The following is a 21,319-nucleotide window of genomic DNA, read 5'->3' as shown; positions in this document are numbered from 1 at the left end:
AGTATTCCAAGAATATTGCTGAAGTTGCATGAAACCATATTCACCCTTACCAAAGACCAAAAGATGGCATCCAACATTCAAGACAAGAAACGGGCAAATCAGTTATGTCCAAAGGGTCAGGTCATGCCCAGTTCTAAATAGTTTCCAAATTTTGCTAGCCAGTCGGGTTAGCTATGCCTGAAAGTTACTAGCCAACAAAATAATTCACTACATTTGAATGTAGAAGCTAAGCAAAGGATTACAATAATAGACGAGAATAAGATATTTTGGCATGACATGGGTTTCATCATTAAGCTGCTAATATGATGAACATTATTATCAGGCCATAATCTTGCATGATTTGAAAGTGTATTATAACTTAACAAGTCGGAGAGAGTGATTTACTTACAAAATGACCCCACGAAAATTCACTAGCCAGTCAGGCCTGTAACTGTGGAGATTTACTGGCCCGACTAGCGGGCCAGTGGCATCCCTCATTAATATAATTTTCCTTTATCATATTGATACAGTGGAAAATAAGAATGTGTTACATTTCATGCAGAGCTTCACCTGTGTGTTATTTTAGTGTTAAAGCTCTTAATGTTCACATGCTATCTGTTTTACTCACGCATTCTTACATTTGTGTCAGAATAAGCCTGGTGAAATAGTATTTCAAATTGTAATAACATCTATGAATCAAAAGAATCACCGGTATATTTTGTGGATCAATCCTTTAAGGATTACAATTTGACACAATTTTGAAATATTTGTTTATTTACTATCATTTTTATGTATTTACTGCATAGGAATATTTGGTCATTCAAAAGAGTTTTAGAACCAATCATGTTTTCATATATTTTGTTTCTTATGTTATGGATCAGTACTTGACATGTCCAGTTCTTGTTAAAACTCTCTAAATCTCCTTGTAAGATTCACCCATGGACGCGTGTTCAGTAACCCAGGCTTGTCCTAAGAGTTGACTAATGGGACCGGGTGGTCAGGCTCGCATCTCAGTTGCGTAGATCAATGCTCATGCTGTTGATTACAGGATTGTCTGGTTCTGACTCGATTATTTATAGGACGCCGCCATATAACTGGAATAGTGCTGAGCATTAAACAACGAGCCAACCAACCTTGTAAGATTCACATAAATGATGAGGTGAGGTGAAATTGGGTTTAACGTCGTGCTTGAGAATATTTCGCTCATATGACGACGTGCATGCGTGTGTATGTGTATGTGCAGCTGCTTGTACTAGCCCAGACTGAAGCTGGTTTTATAGTGCTAGCCCACTGAGATACCATGCCGCAGTGAAGCATGAATACCCCACTCAGACACATTATACTGACTCCGAGCCGACCAGTCCTTGTTGTAACCATTAATGCCGAGCGCCAGGCAGGGACCAACAAGTACCATATTTTAACGTCTTTTGGTATGACGCGGTCGGGGATCGAACCCGCGACCTTCCGCTCTAACCACTACACCACGGAGGCGGTCACATAAATGATAACAGTGAAAATTGGAGTGTATGTTGAACAGGATTTACAATGGTCACATCTTTGCACTGTTTTACACACATTTATACAACATCACCTTGCACCTGAGGCCAAGTAAAGTCATCTCACATTGAATAAAAACAAAGAAATTTGGTCAGGATATATTCAAAATCAAACAAACATATAAGAAGTCTTCATGTTTGGCCTTGAAAAGAGGTGAGGCTAAAAAATAGGATGCTGTTGCATGTATCACCACAAAATGTATTTGTAAAATATTTTTGCATCATAAAATTCATTTATGGAACAAATATAGGACATTCAATTCTAAATTGTCATAAAATGTCATTTGGTGTTTTTATAACAAAATACAAGCGAAGCATACTGACATGATTCAATAATACACTCAAAACAGCAATTGTTTTGGAAAATATATGATTTACGTTACACATATTTACTAATTTAGAGCCCATTGTCGTATGAAAGAAAACTTACTGTAATGTGAGAAATCAATGAGGAAATATAGATTTATGTTTATTAGATCAACTGAAGATGTTGATAAAAAATAAAAGCAAGGACAGAAATAATGTTTTCTCATGACTGGAATAAAGCTAAGTTATTACATTGTGTAGGCATTGAAATTGAACGTTTCGTTTCTCAGTTCTACTTTCAGAGTGCACCACAAAATTCAAAATGGCAGCGCCCATGCAGGAACATGTTGCAAGCGAGAAGTGGATCACGGAACGTGGTGTTTCTTTCCGAAATGACTATGGGGACACTCCACTCGAGAAATCTAAGCTCCACAATCCAAAACTGCTTATTTTCAGGTAGTTGTCACTTGACTCTTTCAAAGGCTTAGCTATGAAACATGGCAGTTCCTGTCATAACTTGCACTTGAGCCTCAAGTTGAGTCTAGAATTTAGACACAATTTCTCAATCGAAGATTGGAACCCGAGGACGCACTTGTGGAGCTGTTGTAGCATTTCGAATAATATCCACACCTTGCTATAGGGACGACGATTGCTTTCATTAATTTGTATCCGCAAAATCTACGTATCCACGAATAATGGTTTTGGAGCAGTGTGACGGAAATGGTTTATACTAAAAGTAAGAATCTTACTCGAATCGTGTTTTCCCGATAGATGTTCGTGAAATATATGACTACAAGTTTATTTAACATGTTCCCTGGATAAATAACTTGAGATATCATTTGCATAAATGCTCCATCAGACCGCATAAAAGATCAAGTGTTTACAGGCACACAAATCTTAACTTTCAGGATTGTGGAATAACACCCCTAGATGATTACTCATTGTAATAATAATAATGTGTCCATTTATATAGCGCGCCAAACTCCACACCAGGTATGCTCATAGCGCTAACAATCAATAAGGCATTATTGAAGTCCATAGAACTTTTTGTAAAGAAAGGTTTTGAGATGGCACTTAAAGTTTTCAAGGGTTGGAGACAGCTTAAGTTCATCAGGGAGGGAATTCCATTTGACTGATGCCATGTTCTGGTAAGACTTGCAGCAAAATGATTTTAGGTTCCACTTTGGTACATAGAGCAGATTAGCCGAGGATGAACGCAGTGTTCTTGTTGGCATGTAAGGAGAGAGGAGTTCTTGAAGATACACTGGTGCAATACCATGAATGGACTGATAAGCAAGTGTAAAGATCTTATAGTCAATGCGAAGCTTCAATAGGCAACCAGTGAAGAGACAACAGGATGGGAGTGATGTGGCAGCGCTTTTGGTTGGAGAGTAACTATGCAGGCAGCTGTGTTCTGGATTCGTTGGAGCTTTTGGATGGACTCTTGTGAAGCTGCAACCAACAAGCTGTTGCAATAGTCAAGTCGCGGAGAGAATCAGTGTTCTCACCAGGGCAGCCGCGAGCATCCTGTGACAGGAGATGTCTGATCTGTCCAATGTTACGGAGATGGAAGTAACATTTTCTGCACAGATCCAGAATCTGTTTCTTCATGGAGAGGTCAGGTTGGAGTAGGATGCCAAGATTTCTGACATGTAGAGAAGGCTGAATGACCATGTTTCCAACTTTCAACTCAACATGTTGTGATTTTACTAACATGTTTCTTGTGCCAACAATCATACCCTCTGTCTTGTGTTCATTTAATTTTAGTTTGTTATTGAACATCCACGAACCAATATGGTCAATGGCATCTTCAATTCTGGTCAAGTCAGAACTGTTGTCATAGCCCATGGTAATACCATCAAACAACTGAGTATCGTCAGCATAAAGATGATGATTAGTAGCTTTCTTACAAAGCAGATCACCAAGTTCTTTGGTATACATAGAGAACAATACAGGACCGAGAACTCGATCCCTGTGGTACACCACAAAGAATAATAGCTTCCGCCCGACTGAGCATTACTTAACAGCAACAGATTGAGTCCTGTTTGATAAGTAGGACCTAAACCACAGAAGAGCCATATGATTTAATCCATACTTGAACTGAAGTCTTGATAGAAGTATCTGGTGATCCACCATATCAAACGCGGCCGATAAATCCAAGAGAACAAGAACGGCTGAGTTCCCCATGTCAACGCCTCCACTGCAAATCATTAACAACACAGAGCAGGGCTGTTTCCGCAAGCTGTGGAATGACCTATAGGCGGACTGGAATTTGTGATAGAGGTCATGTTTACTCAAGTGCTGACTAACTTGCATCTTCACAGCTCTTTCAAGTACCTTGGAGAGGAATGGTAGATTAGACACCGGCCTATAGTTGCTGAAACAGGTGGAGTCTAAACCAGTTTTTTTCAGCAAAGGTTTCACAATTGCCTGCTTGAAGCAACCTGGAACAGTGCCACATTTCAAGCTTAAGTTGATAATCTGAGTGAACACAGGAAGTAAAATGTCAAAATATTCCAAGACAATTTTAGTAGGGGCTGGATCAAGTGTACACGTTGTGCCCTTTGATTGTTTGATGATGCAGATAATCTGTTCCTCTGTGAGCGGGTCGAAGGAATCAAAACTCTCACCTTGAAAGCGTGCACCAGTTACAACAATTGACTCAGGAGAAAATTCTTGCCTAATCTTCTCAATCTTAGAAGAAAAGAACTTGTAAACCAAAAGTCACTGTGTTCTTTAATCTGATTGGTTGAAAAACGTGATCAAATGGTATTCGATTCCCGGAAATTCGCTGCGTATTAACACATACAAACATCGCTCACACCATTGTATTGTTACGTCCTCAGCTGTGATGATGTCATTAAAATCATATTGTGACGTAAAGTCCAAATGACGTCACAAATAAGCAGTTCCAGATGCTACCATGGGAGACAGCCGAAACGGCCGGCTGATGACATATCACTGCTGTACCCGTACACGATGTCAATGAGTGCAGACACAAAAACGTGTGTGGACCTTTTGGTTTACTTTTGTGTTTACAATGTCGATAAACATCATGTGTTGGCCAATTTCCGGGTGTTATTGAGTATTTGAAGCACGGGAATATTTCATTTGAAACCTCCGGCTGACGCCGGCGGTGCCAAATGAATTCCTGTGACGCCGTCGGTTCCAAATGAATTCCCGTGCTTCAAATACTCAATAACACCCGGAAATTGGCCAACACATGATGTTAATCTCCTAATTGTACAACAAACTCAAGTGTTTGAATGATACCGGGAATTCCCGTATTTTGGCCCATGGGAATTCCTGGTAAGTATGATAAATACCAATAAGAAGCAGGATTTTTATGACTGGTTTATTGCAACTGTGATTATTCTACCTGATTTAGCTTAATGAGACACATAATTTTGTCTGATCCAAGACACTCAGTGAATGTAACAAATAGGCCTTTCATAAAACAAATGTAGTTTAACATCAGTCCGCAATATTCCAGCTATAACATTATGGTCTGTAAAATATCAAATCTGGATCTGATAAACCAGTTGCTGAAAGTGTCGACAACTACGATATTCACCGGGGTAGAATAGGTCTTCAGCAACCCATGCTTGCCACAAAAGGTGACTCTGCTTGTCGTAAGGGTGGTCAGGCTTGCTGACTTGGTTGACACCAAGTCATCGGTTCCCAATTGTGCAGATCAATGCTCATGCTATTGATCACTGGATTGTCTGGTCCAGACTCGATTATTTACAGACCGCGGCCATATAGCTGGAATATTGCTGAGTGCGGTGTAAAACTACACTCCCTCACTCACTCACTGAAAGCGTCCACAACTACGATATTCACCATCAGGATATAATGACACAGTCAGCCAAGTCAAACAGCCAGTCCCCCAATCTATCATGTTAAGAAATTTATTCTAATGACAAGTAATCCCTGATGATTATGGCCTAATCCGTCGTATTTTGAACAGTCAGCAGTGCCGATCCGTCGAAACATGTGTGAGTGGTTCTGTGCTAATCGGTCGAATTTCAGACCGTGTTAACACACTGGGAGAGTCTAAGTTCATTAATTAAGGGGTCGGCTTGTATGGTGTGTAAGAAACAGATTACTGTACTTGTGTCTGTCTTTTTACCAAATACGTTTTGAAACAACTTGTAAGATAAATGGTATCTGACAGACACTCCTTTAGTAATCTCTATATCTAACACAAATATATTGTGCTTGAATGAGTTTATAGAGTTTATAAATTTTAAAAGGTTATGAAATTAAGATGACACTACTCCCACTTTAAAAGGGATATGAAGGTGATACTTCAATTGCAAAATAGACCAGATGTTTGGTTTTTTTCGTTTTCGTTTGCTATGCAAGTAGCAGACATCATGGTCGGTCTGTTGTCAAGGTCATAACCCTTTTTTTGTGTGGTAATATTTTATATGATGAGTCGGTACATTCTAGGTTTGAGTCGGCAGTGTTGAAATGAAAAAAAAAGTTTTTTTTATTTTTGGTTGGCAATACAATTAGGGTCAGTCGGGCGATGAGAAACACAAAATATACAAAGTCTGCTCATATCAGTAGTGTTACCTGAGGGGTGTCTGGGTGTTACCTGAGGGGTGTCTGGGTGTTACCTGAGGGTGTCTGGGTGTTATACCCTTCTCCCTAGGCAATCTGTCTATCCACTCTTGTTCCAGGGATAATGTAGCTAGGATGGATAGTCAAAGATAAGTCCGGTATGTTGTTCAAGTCCATTTATTTTGGAATGAATTCTCACACAAAGGTCCTCAGATCTTTCCTTAAATATTTACCAAATGTATTTTAAGTTTTCAATTCTAAATATCCTGGTTATACAAGGAAAAGATAGGTACAAAAGTACCAAAATAAAGAGAGTCAAACTATCCAACACCCCTTGCGTCTTTTTTTGGTATGATCCAATGTTTTGATAACTAATTAATAGCTTAGATCACAGTGCTCATCCCTCAAATGCATTTTACTACTTTAAAATCAGAAATTCGACGGATCGGTATGCGACTTCCCTGAGACAGTTCTGTCAAAGGAAATCCAAGTGGAAAAAATATATTAATCAGCTGGAACACATTATTGGAATAAAATGACCCATTAACAAATTTAGTCATAACAATTTTGTTAAATAGCCACTTTGACCTTGAAACCAGAAAGATTTATAGTTATATTTTGTAAATGTCTTTCCAGAGAGCTGATTCTAGCGACAGTGTCAGAACTGAGTAGGACAAAAGAGACACCCCTGTATGCTGTGGACACGAGCAGTGGATCAGGTACAAGCCAGGCACATGTACTATACTACATTTGATAAGACTATACATGTAGTTCATGTAGGAACTAAATGAAGGATATCTCTTGTTGTGTGTTTGTTGTTAACCCTGTACTCAGCGACGTTTAAGCATTAAGATATTGATCTGTTACATTCAGTGGCCATGTGACTTGATACCCTGATACATCAATAGTTGGGTTGGAGTGAGTGAGTGAGTTTAGGGACCGTTCATAATTTATGGCTAGGGGGGTTGATGATGATTTTTTTAATTAATTTATTTATTATTATTTTTTATTTATTTATTTATTTATTTATTTATTTATTTATCTATTTATTTATTTATTTATTTATTTATTTATTTATTTATTTATTTTATTTTTTATTTTTTTTTTGGGGCATTGATATTTTTTTGATTTTCTATTTATTTATTTTTATTTTTGTTTTATTTTATTTTTTTTTTATTTTTATTTTTATTTTTTTTTTTTGGGGTGTTTCACCCATTTTGTTCGGGGCAGCAGTTTTGTACACATGTACTAGGGGTGGTCAGCAATTTTGTACAAACAAATATTAAAAAATTATGCTTAAAAAATATGGGAAGGGGAGGGGGTACATGACATGCAGGGGGGTCACTTACTTTGTACATATATTTTAGGGGGGGGTCAGTCACATTGTACATGCCTCACCACAAAAATCATCATCACATCTCCTAGCCTTAAGTTATGAACGGTCATTTATATGATTTGCTGCACTAAGCAATACTGATTATATACTGATCATATTGCTGAAATATTGCATACTGTTTAACAAGCAGGGTCACATATGCATACTTTCAAGACATACACGGCAGGGACTTACATGGACTCCTGTATTTGAAGGTCTTCTCGGACACATACTCTTAATTATCAGTGGTCCTGGGCAACAAAATGGGGGTCCCAGACACACTTAAATATTATTATTACTACTGTTATTGTATTGTGTATCATAATCATCACATTGTTACAGTAATTAAATTGCAAATGATACCATAACCCGGCTAGTAGCAAACTCAGTGATAACTTATTGTCACTTGATTGGAATTTTTACAAAAAGTATTTGGACTTTTTCTGCACCCCTTTTATACGCACTAATAAATTTTGTTGCGTCGAATGTCCATTTTTATGTGTATAGGACGCAGGAATTCGCGTCTTGTAAACCCCTGACACGGGTAAGTAACTTAGGGCTCACAGCATTGCTTCTCACTCAAGACCTCCACAAGGCTAAAGTGTGTCCGAATTGCTTGCTTTTGTATTTGGTGCTATGACATTTTCTGTTTTTAAATAAAAATGTAATGAATATATATGTTTTTAAAAATAAAATGTAACCCTTTTGGACCTTGGACTTAAAATGGTAATGAATGGAAACTTGATCTCGACACTATATGGCTGGAATAATGCCGATGTGACTTTAAAGCCCAACTCAACTCAACTACTGAAGATCAGTTCTTACCCGGCTCCAGGTTAGAACTGATCCTAGTCTTCAATAACTGGACCCTAACTGTGATACTTGGAAAAATGTGTCCCCCACCTCACTCTCTCATTAATCTCTTTATAAAACAATGCCTAATCTCTGTATAAAACAATGCCTAGCAGACAATAAAAATGATAAAGCCCATTCATGGGTCCCCACCGATAAATCTGGTCAGAATAGAGTCAGAAAGTTTCAAAGTGCTGAAGTGACATTAAAACCAACTCACTCACCATAGTGGACTCCATTATTAAACAGTCTGATGTTTGTTCTGCAGGTGTAGCTGGCATGCAGTGGAAAAAGCATCTAAAAGGTCAAGGTCATGTCACAATAACAGACTCCAGCCCTAACAACTGTGTCAAACACAACTGCAGCAAGAATGACCTTCAGGTATCAACCTTGACCCCTGACCTTTGCCGACCTCCAGGACTGCCCTTGGAAGGTCAAGATGACAATACACTACACGTGTGCCAGGCTCTTCCCCATGTTGTGCTGCAGATGGAGGCCTTTGACTTTGTGTGAGTCATTTCTTCAGTTTCCCATCATTCTCTGTCCGAGATGGACTATCCAGGTATGAGTGAGTGAGTATGATTTTATGCTGCTTTTAGCGATATTCCAGGAACATCACGGCAGGGGACACAATAAATGGGCTTCACATTGTACCCATGTGGGAATCGAACCCAGGTCTTCGGTGTGATGAGCGAACACTTTAACCACTAGGCTACCTCATCATCCCCCAGGTTAGAACAGGCCTCAGCAGCATGCATCAATGGATCAGATAGTCAGGCGTGGTTGATTGTGTGTCATAACATCTCTCACTGGTTCATGATCGGGGCGGTGGGGTAGTCTAGTGGTTAAAGCATTGGCTCGCTATCCGAAGACCCGGGTTCGAATCCCCACATGGGTACAATGAGTGAAGCTCATTTCTGGTGTCCCCATTTACTTCTTGCAATATGTGATATTGCTGGAATATTGCTAAAAGCGGCGTAAAACCAAAACTCAGTCAGTCAGTCAGTCAGTGGTTCATGATCATATATCTCTAATAATCCTGAGAGAGGCATTTAAGAGAAAACAAAATCTCAATTCTGCAAATGAAGATTAGGGTAATAATTGATGTTCCGCAACCCATGCTTATCGTATGAGATGACTAACAGGATGGGAGGTCAGGCTTGCTCACTTAGTTGACACATGTCAACCTATCCCAATTTTTTATTGATTGATGATTTTCTTCTTTTAATATTTATTAATATTTTATAATATTTAATATTTTAAGTACAATGATTATGGGTGAAGTTGGGACCTGTTTTATCTATTTATTGTACCGTTACAGATAAACTTGACTGTATATCAAATGAACTGTTTATTTACATAGCTATTTGGACCCACACAAGAATTCCACCAGCTACTTCGGGCCTGTTTTTGCCAACATAAAAAACAATGGAGTTGTCTCTCTTGTGGTGCCAAACGTCTCTGGTTTTGCACGGACTCCACACATTGTGTTGCGGAACTACAGTGCTAACGTCATCAAAACTGACTACACAAAGGAAATGGCAGCCAGGATCGTCACAGCATGTATGGCAAGGTTAGCACTGCAGGAATATTGGGGAGCAGCATCGGAAGACTCAGGATATTTTGACTATTTACCGTTCATAATTTATAATGGTGGGGGTGCGGGGGTGAGCAATGATGATGATTTTAAGGGGGGGCACCCATTTTTTGTTCTGGAGAGGTAGGGGGTCAGCAATTTTGTACACAAAAATAAGAAAAATATTATGCTTATAAATTATGGGAAGGGGTGGGGGTCATTGATTTTGTACATGATGTGCAGGGGGGGTCTCCTACTCTGTACATAAAGTTTTTTGGGGGTCACTCATGTTGAACATGCCTTACTCTCTGCCCCCCTCTCCTCCTCCTTCCTCTTCTCTTTTTCTTCTCTCTCGTCTTTCTTTCTCTATCAAAGAAGCCGCGGTGGCTGAGCGGTCTAGGCGTCTGACTTTGTGTGCTGGCGATTAGGTGCCTGACTCTGAGGGTGTGGGTTCGAATCCCGGATGGGACTCAACCCAAAAAGTACTAGAATTTGTACTTTACTGAGAAAGTGTAATCCCAAATATAACATATGTACATATATTGAAGACATCGTAAACTGTCACATGCGGTGTTGCCAGTGTTTACCAAACTGGGTTCAATCACAAGTCGTGCATAGGATATTCGTAAAGAGAGTCCCAAAGGACATAACTCTATGGGGTTCGCTTTAAATAATGTTCAGCAGGTAGAGGGCATGAAAGTCGATTTAATCCAATGTTGCATTAATTCGTTCAAACTTTTAAATTTAATATTGTATTCTAAATATGTAATTTTGTTTGGAATAAATTATACGGTAGCTTCCCTGAGAGCTGCTAGTTAGTATTATTGAGAGAAATGTATTATTTATTTTTAGAGAAATGTGGCGTGATATAGTGCAGTGTATGAAATAACTTGAAAATGTTTCCAGCCCAAAATGGGTTTAACCAGACCTGACACCAAGCAAGATATGGTGAATTTACTCAGATGTATGGAACATCTAAAAAATTTACCAGACCATCAGGGCTGTCTAGCTGTAAATCTAGACCGTCCGTCAGAAATCTAGCCCATCTCTGGCAGTCGGACAGGCCTTATTTCATACACTGTATAGTGCCTTTAGGCCAGACCAATTTTATTTCTTGTTTTACGGATTTTTGTCATCAGAAACCCTAAATGCAGGAGGGGAAAAAAATAAAATAAAAATCACCAGTCAAAGTAATATTCCTTTTGGCAATTTATGAGGTGTATATGGGGCAAAAAAACAATCTAAAAGCATTTTCTTGCACATTTACATTTTTGGCCAATAGATATATTAAAATTTTATTTTTTGAGCGGGAAAAATTAATTAATTTTTTTTTTTAATTCTTGAAAAAATACAACAGGCGGATCCGTAAACAAAATAGAATTGGTAACGCCTTAAGATAATACTCAAGAAAGATTCTTGAGAGTTAATGGATGAGTGTTAACATTGTCTTTAGGAGTGCTGCCAGCTGCAACAAGGGTATTGAGGTGCTGTTCTGTGCCAGCCTCGAGGACTTCCTCCTGGTGACAGTGAGGGTGTTGAGAGGACCAGGACATGCTGATGTGTCTGTGAGGCTAGTCCGTCATCTCCTCCACTGTCAGATCTGTGAAGAGAGACAGTTCTACCCAGACCAGAAGGCTCCTGTAGGTAAGGTGAGTGAGTGAGTTCAGTTTTACGCCGCTTTTAGCAATATTCAAGCAATATCATGGCGGTGGACATCAGAAATGGGCTTCACACATTGTATCCATGTGGGGAATCAAACCCAGGTCTATTTGTGACGTGTGAATGCTTTAACCACTAGGTCTATTTGTGATGTACCCGAAGGTCTTTAACCAATGCTTGTCGTAAGAAGCTACTAACGGGATCTGGTGGTCAGGCTCACTGACTTGGTTGACACATGTCATCGGTTCCCATCACTGGATTGTCTGGTCCAGACTCGAGTATTCCAGCCGTATGGCAGTGGTTGGTAAATAATCAAATCCAGTGATGAACAACATGAGCATTGATCTAGCAATTGGGATATGATGACATGTGCCAACCAAGTCAGCGAGTCTGACACCCAGTCCTGTTCGTCTCCTCTTTCAAGCATGGATTGCTGAAGACCAATTCTAACCCAGATCTTGACAGGTATCACCACCAGATAACACCTGTAGACACATTGATCCTTGGTCTGCCAGTATTATTTTTATGATTGTAACTTTTGTAAATAATAAATATATATGGCTTGCCCGGCGTCTCCAGTGTTTTTCTGTCGGGCAAGCAAATTTGTATTTCACACTTCCAGTTGACTTTCCACATTAATTATCTTGTTTATTTTAAAAAATCAACAAGAAAACGGCCGGTATAGTGGAAAAATTATCAGGGCAAGTGATTTTACATGTGCCACTGTTCCGGAGTACACTAGCAATTTTAAAGTTATTTCCACCCCTGATATGTACTGCTTCATTTTTGATATTTCATCCCAACTTCAGCTCATATGTTGTAATATTGGGGACCAGTCATTCCTTATAACAGGGGTTCAGAGGAAATTGGGGCAGTGGGGTATTTGGTTATGAGTCTCTCCACATGGGTACAATGACAGTTTGAAAAATATTGCATACTCATATTCAGTCAGGTGGATCATGAAACAAAAAAATCATACTCATATTTCGGGTGGATCATGAAACAAAATTATATATTATAATAGAAATGCTTTTTCATTTTGTCTCTTCAAGGAGTTTTGTGCAAAACAGGTGTGGTAGGGCGAAGTCAGTCAAAGATATGACAAGTAGGGAGGGTCGTTATTTTCAGTGGATCATATTTAATAATAATTGAGCATTCCCTTACTGACATATTCCCTCTCTTTATGAACACTCTCTCTTTTTATTGCAACTATGATATGAACAGAATTTGAACTGAAATATAAATGAATTATTTCAAAGTGTTATCAACTATTTATTGCAGAGGATCCATATTCCTTACTGCCATGTGACTGTCATGTGACCTCACCAGGCAAAACAGCCGTTGTCCTTGGCCCTATGTGGTAAGGTTATACATATGCAATAGTTGACCTATTTCTTCATGCAAACTGTTTAAAATTTTAAGAAATATCAGTGATTAAGGGAGACAGAAATTTGGGACAGTTGGCAGTCTTGATCAGGCCGTAGTTTTATAACTACAGACTACAGGCATTTACATATTTGGAGTTAATAACCGGAATTTCAGCATGTGTGTAAGTGGATTACAATGATGCACAATGATTAAAGTGAGACAGAGTTATCCTTTCTTTGTCCGCTAAGTCAAAGTTTACAATGTACATCTGGCAGTTTATGATTGCCCTACTTACTGAGAGTCAGTCTCTCAGTTTCAGTTGTCCACAAATATGATGAGGCACAAGCAACGCATCATGGTCCTTCTTTTAGACCTGTAAGATCCTGGGCCTAGATTTTCGAAGCTCTCTTAGCGCTAAGATAGTCGTAAGTTAATGTTAATGCATGGCACTTACAACTATCTTAGCACTAAGAGAGCTTCAAAACTCTAGGCCCTGGTTAGAATTGGTATTTCTTAACCCATGCTTGTCGTAAGAGGCTACTAACGAGATCGTGGTCAGGCTTGCTGACTTGGTTGACACTTGTCATCGTATCCCAATTGGGTAGATAGATGCTCATGCTGTTGATCACTGGATTGTCTGGTCCAGACTCGATTATTTACAGATTGCCGCCATATAGCTGGACTATTGCTGAATGCGGCGTTAAACAACAAACCAACCTGCCTACAGCTCTCTTTAATCATTTCTTGTTTTCAGGTGTGGTGACATCTTCAACACAGATTTTCTCACAAGGATGGCTCCACGGGCAGATTCCCTAAAAATCTCTGTGAAAACAAAATCTTTGCTCTCAGCTTTGATAGAAGAGTCATTTTGTTACAGACTGAAGGGAGAACAGTGTGTTATGTCATCATCAGTTATGGCTGTTGAAGATTCAATGTTACAACAGGACAACGGTACTGAGAATGACAATATTGACGAAGAGGTGAATAAGTCCAAAGTCAATTCTCAGTCCAGAAAACGTGAATGTGTTGCAGAATGTGACACAAAAACGAAAAAGATGAAAGCAGAAAAGGTTGATGAAGAGAAAGACACTACTAAAGGGGGACCACTCTCAAATTTTGCCAGTAAGGGGAGACAACCTGACATTTGTCCACCGTTCTACTGCTCAACACTGCAGAGGAAAAAATATAGAGACATCACAGTGCCAAAGTATGTACTAGAAGGATTCAACATCATAATTTAGCAATATTAATCACCCTTTTGATGTCAAGCCAAATGAGGTGAGGTGAGGTGAAATTGGGTTTAACGTCGTGCTTGAGAATATTTCGCTCATATGACGACGTGCATGCGTGTGTATGTGTATGTGCGGCTGCTTGTACTAGCCCAGACTTAAGCTGGTTTTATAGTGCTAGCCCACTGAGATACCATGCCGCAGTGGAGCATGAATACCCCACTCAGACACATTATACTGACTCCGAGCCGACCAGTCCTTGTTGTACCCATTAATGCCGAGCGCCAGGCAGGGACCAACAAGTACCATATTCTAACGTCTTTTGGTATGACGCGTAACCACTACCCCACGGAGGCGGTTTCACGCCAAATGACATATCATGATGGTGCTTGTAGTAACTACCCATGAACAGGTTAGATTTCGCCTTCAGCAACCCATGCTTGTCGAAGAGGCGAGTAACGGGATCGGGTGGTCAGGTTTGGTGGCTTGGTTATTACATATCAACATATCCCAGTTGCGTAGATCGATGCTCATGCTCTTAATCACTGGATTGTCTGGTCCAGACCCGATTATTTACAGACTGCCACCACATAGCTGGAATACAAACAAAACTTGTTGTGACTATGACTGATGCTGAGCAAGAAAGGCATCAAACTAGTTGGAGCTGAGTCAGTGGCTGTGCTAAACATAAAGTATTTCGTGGCTGCTCTATCAAACCAACATTAGTCAGATTATGACTAGCAATTGTAAGTGATTCCATTTTCACCTAACATGCTTGTTGTGCATTGATAGTGCAAAACTGCTATCCTCCCAAATCCTCATTATTTTGCTATCAGATTACTGACCAAAGAATCCTAAATGGCCAAGAACCAGTTTTCGATGTGTAGTGTCCAAGTATCACAGTTAGGGTCCAGTTATAGAAGGCAAGGGTCCAAGAATCACAGTTAGGGTCCAGTTATAGAAGGCAAGGATCCAAGTATCACACTTAGGATCTAGTTATAGAAGGCAAGGATCCAAGTATCACAGTTAGGATCTAGTTATAGAAGGCAAGGGTCCAGTTATAGAAGGCAAGGGTCCAAGAATCACAGTTAGGATCCAGTTATAGAAGGCAAGGGTCCAAGTATTACAGTTAGGGTCTAGTTATAGAAGGCAAGGATCCAAGTATCACAGTTAGGATCTAGTTATAGAAGGCAAGGATCCAAGTATCACACTTAGGATCTAGTTATAGAAGGCAAGGATCCAAGTATCACAGTTAGGATCTAGTTATAGAAGGCAAGTGTCCAAGTATTACAGTTAGGGTCTAGTTATAGAAGGCAAGGGTCCAAGTATCACAGTTAGGATCTAGTTATAGAAGGCAAGTGTCCAAGTATTACAGTTAGGGTCTAGTTATAGAAGGCAAGGATCCAAGTATTACAGTTAGGGTCTAGTTATAGAAGGCAAGGGTCCAAGTATCACAGTTAGGATCTAGTTATAGAAGGCAAGTGTCCAAGTTTTACAGTTAGTGTCTAGTTATAGAAGGCAAGGGTCCAGTTATAGAAGGCAAGGGTCCAAGTTTCACAGTTAGGATCTAGTTATAGAAGGCTAGGGTCCAAGTATCACAGTTAGGATCCAGTTATAGAGGGCAAGGATCCAAGTATCACACTTAGGATCTAGTTATAGAAGGCAAGGGTCCAAGTATCACAGTTAGGATCCAGTTATAGAAGGCAAGGATCCAAGTATCACAGTTAGGATCTAGTTATAGAAGGCAAGGGTCCAAGTATCACAGTTAGGATCCAGTTATAGAGGGCAAGGATCCAAGTATCACACTTAGGATCTAGTTATAGAAGGCAAGGGTCCAAGTATCACAGTTAGGATCCAGTTATAGAGGGCAAGGATCCAAGTATCACAGTTAGGGTCCAGTTATGGAAGACTAGGATCAGTTCTAACCCAGATCCGGTTAAGAACTGATCTTCAGTAACACATTCTTGTCGTAAGAGGCGACTTACAAGATCAGGTGGTCAGGCTCGCTGGCTTGGTTGACATGTATCATCATATGCCTAGATTGTTGCCTAGATTGTTCATGCTGTTGATCACTCGATTTTTTACAGACCATCGCCATATAGTTAGAATATTGCTCAGTATGGCCTTAAGCAAACCAACCAACCAAATCTATAGACTACCACCCCTCCCCTTGAAGATAGTTACCTTTCATGTGTACACGTATTTCTTGCTTTCAGAATCGATCGGATGGTCACACTGCTCCGTTCCTCGGGCTACAGAGCCAGCAGGACACACTTTGATGCAGTTGCCACACGCACAGATGCCAACCTGAAACAGATCTATGCTGTTCTCAAACAACACTGTTCAAACTAGGAATAAATGTACATAGAAAATTTGCCTGGGCATTATGTTGTTGTTGTTTTGGGGGTGTTTCTCATGAATTTTACTGCTTGGGAAAGAGTATGTACCCTAGATTGGTTTATTCTTGAGCTAAAAATAGTGAAGATCTTGGTTAGAGTTGATCTTCAGCAACGCATGCTTGTCTTAAGAGACGAATAACAGGATCGAGTTGTCAGGCAAAAAGACACAGTTCGATTCCCCACATGGGTACAATGTTTAAAGCCCATTTCTGGTGTCCCCACCATGATATTGCTGGAATCTTGCTAAAAGCGAAGAACGACCATACTTACTCATTCCATGATCAGGTCGAAATCCTGGTTTGGTCGGGTTATGATTCTAGGTTTGTCCACACACACACACACACACACACACACACACACACGTTATCAACCCCTCCATGCATCAACTAAGGCTTTCCTCCCAAGTTAAGCTGCATTGGCCCCAACTCACTTACAATGGGTACAATGTGTGAACTCCATTTTTTGTTTCTGGTGTCCCCTGCCATGATATTGCTGAAATATTGCTAAGCAGCGTAAATGTAAACTAACTCACTCACTCAACCATTGTGACATTTAGGAGGGGACTGTCTAACAGGAATAACTTTCAATTGTGAAATTTGAGGCTCTCATTTCCTTTAGTTAAATTCAGTCTAAATCTCAGTCTAATTCACTTTGCAATGATTTGTATCTATTGCAGGCATCTGACAACTTGCACATTGTAAACAAATTTAATACCTGAAAAAAATATAGGTTCCAAAGTTTGCAGTTAACTATTCCAATCACTCTGAAAGATTAAAAACACCCGAAGATGTGGGTTACAATTGAGTTTCAACAATCCATGCTTATAAGAGGCGCCCGTTGACCTGGTTGATTCATGTAATAGTATCCCAACAGATCGGAGCTCATTATATCAATCACTGTATTATCTGGTCCAGACAGCAGTTATATAGCTGGAGTGCAGCGTTAAACATCACACAAACTAAAGACTAATACGCTCTGGTTATATCAGTATACCTGTTTTCAATATAATTGGCACATAAACGATAAATAAAGAATGATTCCATGTTATTTGATGCTAATTTATGTCGTTTGAATTACCTCAACACACCAACGAAGAAATGCGTAACTCAAACGCAACAGCTCAGAATATATCTCATGAGAATCATTGCAAGGTTTATCTCATGAAACAGCATGAAAAGGCATATTAAAGTTTCTGAGAGACCTGGGGCGACTAACGGGATCTGGTGGTCAGGCTCGCTGACGTGGTTCACACATGTCATCGTATCCCAATTGCGTAGAACCATGCTCATGCTGTTGATGACTGGATTGTCTGGTCCAAACTCGATTATTTACAGACCGCCGTCATATAGCTCGAATATTGCTGAGTGCGGCGTAAAATAACACATGTATGAGGCATGGCGTAATATTCACCACCGCCATAGAATACACAATATAGACTAATAGATACACCACACACGTTACAGACAACTCGACCATTGACGTTCTTGGTGGGGGCGGTGGGGTTGCCTTGTGGTTAAAGCGTTTGTTGGTCACGCCGAAGACCCGGGTTTGATTCCCCACTTGGGTACAATTTGTGAAGCCCATTTCTAGTGTCCCCCGTCATAATATTGCTTAGGGCTCTCACGAGTACTCGGGTCCGAGTCGGGTAAAGCAGGACTCGAGAAGGGACTCGAGGACTCGCAGGGGAGATAACTCTAAACGTCTCACGCAATCAAGATGGATGATCGTGAGAAAAAGATCCAATGTCGCATTTTGATCTTGATTTAGTGGCCAAAATACGGAATGCCGTCTGTGTGGTGTTTCCCTTAGTTACGCAGGTAGTGCAACAAGTTCAATGCGCAAGCATTTGTCCTGCAAGCACCCGCAAATAAGCACTGCAGACAGAAAACCAGCTCAGCACGCAACGCTTGGGCAGTTTGGTAATTTTTATAGCAAAAGTCGGAAGCCTGTTGACAGGAAATGGTATGAAGGGATTACGCAAAAAGCAATGCTTATGTGCGTTAAGGATATACGACCATTTAGCCTTGTTAAGGGGTGGGGGTGGGGGTGGTTCAGAGCTTTCTGTGAACCACTGGACCCAAATTACCAGGTCCCATGTGCCGCGACAATTCACAACTACCTCATAAAGTCGTATGAAGTTTACAAGGAGAATAAAATATCAGTACTCAAAACAGTACCTGCCGTTGCCCTAACTACGGACACGTGGACAAGCGTAGCCACCCACGGCTGTATCACTGTCACTGCCCACTACCTATGTTCAACTTGTTTTATACATAGATATACAGTCGTTCTTATCCAGCGTATTTCAGTGTTACATATTCAACAATCAACACATACATACGTATTCAAATAACATTCACACTTGGAGACCTATATCCTAAATAGTGAAAGTTTTAATCACAATGAATACCATTGACGTGATCTCCGTTCAGCAGAGTTTCGGAAGAAGAAATACAGTGTAGTGTTACTCAATAAATGGTTAGTCTTTAGTTTGAAACCCAAACGTTTTCACTATAAGAAGTCTGAAATAAACATCAATCCTGTTTTACATATTCTTTAAGTTCCATAGTCGATCAATGAATGCTATGTCTATGTATCTCCAGCTTGCGCACGTGTTTTGCCGCATTTTAACCGTGATTAAGGTTAATTGATTATGTGACTTTTATATGTGAATGTTTAAAAGTTGCTAATATGTCATAACTGCAACGACATATTAATATTAGATAATCTTGAAAGCGCTGTCAAACTTAAAACCAAATGAAAAGATAAGTATATTGATTGGTTTCTTTTCCCGGACATATTACAGCATTTACAGGCGTAATAAGGTATCACCGGCCCAGCTCGTGAATATTAATCACATTATTGATCGCGTAGAACTGGGTCACAGTGACACTTACACCGCCTTCACATGCTGTTTGCAATAATAAAAAGGTAATAGATACTTTTATTGACATTGAATATCAATTGCTTTATTCAAGAACGTTTGGATTCACATATACATGTTGCATTATTCGTAGATTGGAAGTTGGAACAACTACGTGTATGCTTGAATGTTGGTTTCAGATAAGCATCCAAATTGTCGGGTACTCGGGTCCGAGTCGGGTCTGACCCCTCAAGTACTCGAGTCCCAAATTTTGGACTCGTGAGAGCAATATTATTGCTGGAATATTGCTAAAAGCGACGTAAAACTAAATCTCTCACTCTTTATGGGTGTCTCTTCCCATCCACTGTTCTGTGCAACAGTTTGATCGCATGATTATACTACTGACACGTTTGTTTATTCAGAACCAGAGTTATGTGTCGATCAAACACACTAGACCTTGGCAAAGTAATAAACAGGCGAGAACATCGATAATATCCTATAACAATTATTATTAAATTGTGCTTGATGTGCGTGTTTATAAGGTGACTGGTTTTGTATCCAGCATGTAAAATGAGAATTTTCTTTACCAGCTGCCGTCGACAGGTGAGGTGATGTGAAATTGGGTTTAACGTCGTGCTTGAGAATATTTCGCTCATATGACGCCGTGCATGCGTGTGCATGTGCGGCTGCTTGTACTAGCCCATACTTAAGCTGGTTTTATAGTGCTAGCCCACTGAGATACCATGCTGCAGTGAAGCATGAATACCCCACTCAGACACATTGTTCTGACTCTGAGCCGACCAGTCCTTGTTGTACCCATTAATGCCGAGCGCCAGGCAGGGACCAACAAGTACCATATTTTAACGTCTTTTGGTATGACGCGGTCGGGGATGGAACCCGCGACCTTCCGCTCTCTGCCGTCGACAGTATTGAACCAGTTCGGGAGTATTCAAGCGGTCCATTCAAGCCATCTCTCCGAGTACCTTGTGCCAAAGACCAGTCAACACCAACGCTACCTGGAAGCTGTAGTGTATTATTTAAAGAGAGACCCGAAGCTGTATTTGAAGAACCGAGCATATATGATAATCAAAAAGTGTTGCCAGGTTTTGCCGAAAACGGTAATTTGATAGACATGCTAGATGTCCTAAATAAATGTTTTCTAAAATATAGAGAAATTGTTTGCCTCGTCAAAGAACAAAATATAGCGTGTTTTGAACCAGTGTTTGAAGAACCGGCTATATAAAAAAATCAAAACGTTTTGTCAGGTTTTACCGAAAACAGTAATTTGATGAACATGCTAGATGTCCTGAAAATATAAAGAATTTGTTGGCTTCGCCACAGAAAAGAATTGCGTGTGTTGAACTCGTCTCTTAAAAGTCTTCGAAGTTTTACAAAAAGTCCTGGCTTATGTATCTATTGTCCAATAAAAAGGTGTTTAAGTGTAGACAAACAGTATATATTTCATGGTTCTTTGGGGGCGGCGGGGTAGCCTAGTAGTTAAAGCGTTCGCTCGTCACGCCGAAGACGCGGGTTCGATTCCCCACATGGGCACAATGTGTGAAGCCCGTCGTGATATTGCTGGAATATT

At 40.0% G+C, this 21,319-nt stretch overlaps 1 protein-coding gene across 1 annotated transcript; it reads left to right on the top strand.

The window, feature by feature from the left end:
- Window positions 1-1,500: 1,500 nt before the first annotated feature.
- Window positions 1,501-16,845, top strand: LOC124269763 (TRMT1-like protein). Its single transcript, XM_046704802.1, has 8 exons — window positions 1,501-2,297; window positions 7,047-7,129; window positions 8,906-9,146; window positions 10,001-10,210; window positions 11,667-11,857; window positions 13,154-13,232; window positions 13,995-14,447; window positions 16,686-16,845. The coding sequence occupies exons 1-8, from the start codon at window positions 2,164-2,166 to the stop codon at window positions 16,819-16,821; spliced, it is 1,527 nt and encodes a 508-aa protein (XP_046560758.1). The 5' UTR covers window positions 1,501-2,163; the 3' UTR covers window positions 16,822-16,845.
- Window positions 16,846-21,319: the final 4,474 nt, after the last annotated feature.

The sequence above is a fragment of the Haliotis rubra genome, unplaced genomic scaffold (assembly GCF_003918875.1).
Source record: "Haliotis rubra isolate DU_JTF1 unplaced genomic scaffold, ASM391887v1 Scf147, whole genome shotgun sequence".
In the NCBI taxonomy this organism is placed as follows: Eukaryota; Metazoa; Mollusca; class Gastropoda; order Lepetellida; family Haliotidae; genus Haliotis; species Haliotis rubra.
The sequence above is the reverse complement of the archived record's forward strand: the minus strand, read 5'-3'. Positions and strand labels throughout refer to the sequence as shown.

Excerpts from the sequence above, each read along its gene's own strand:
- LOC124269763 (XM_046704802.1), top strand. The coding sequence starts at position 2,164 with ATGGCAGCGCCCATGCAGGAACATGTTGCAAGCGAGAAGTGGATCACG. Across the intron at positions 9,147-10,000 it reads ATGGAGGCCTTTGACTTTGT|CTATTTGGACCCACACAAGA; the intron begins GTGAGTCATTTC and ends TTATTTACATAG. Across the intron at positions 11,858-13,153 it reads AGACCAGAAGGCTCCTGTAG|AGGATCCATATTCCTTACTG; the intron begins GTAAGGTGAGTG and ends TATTTATTGCAG.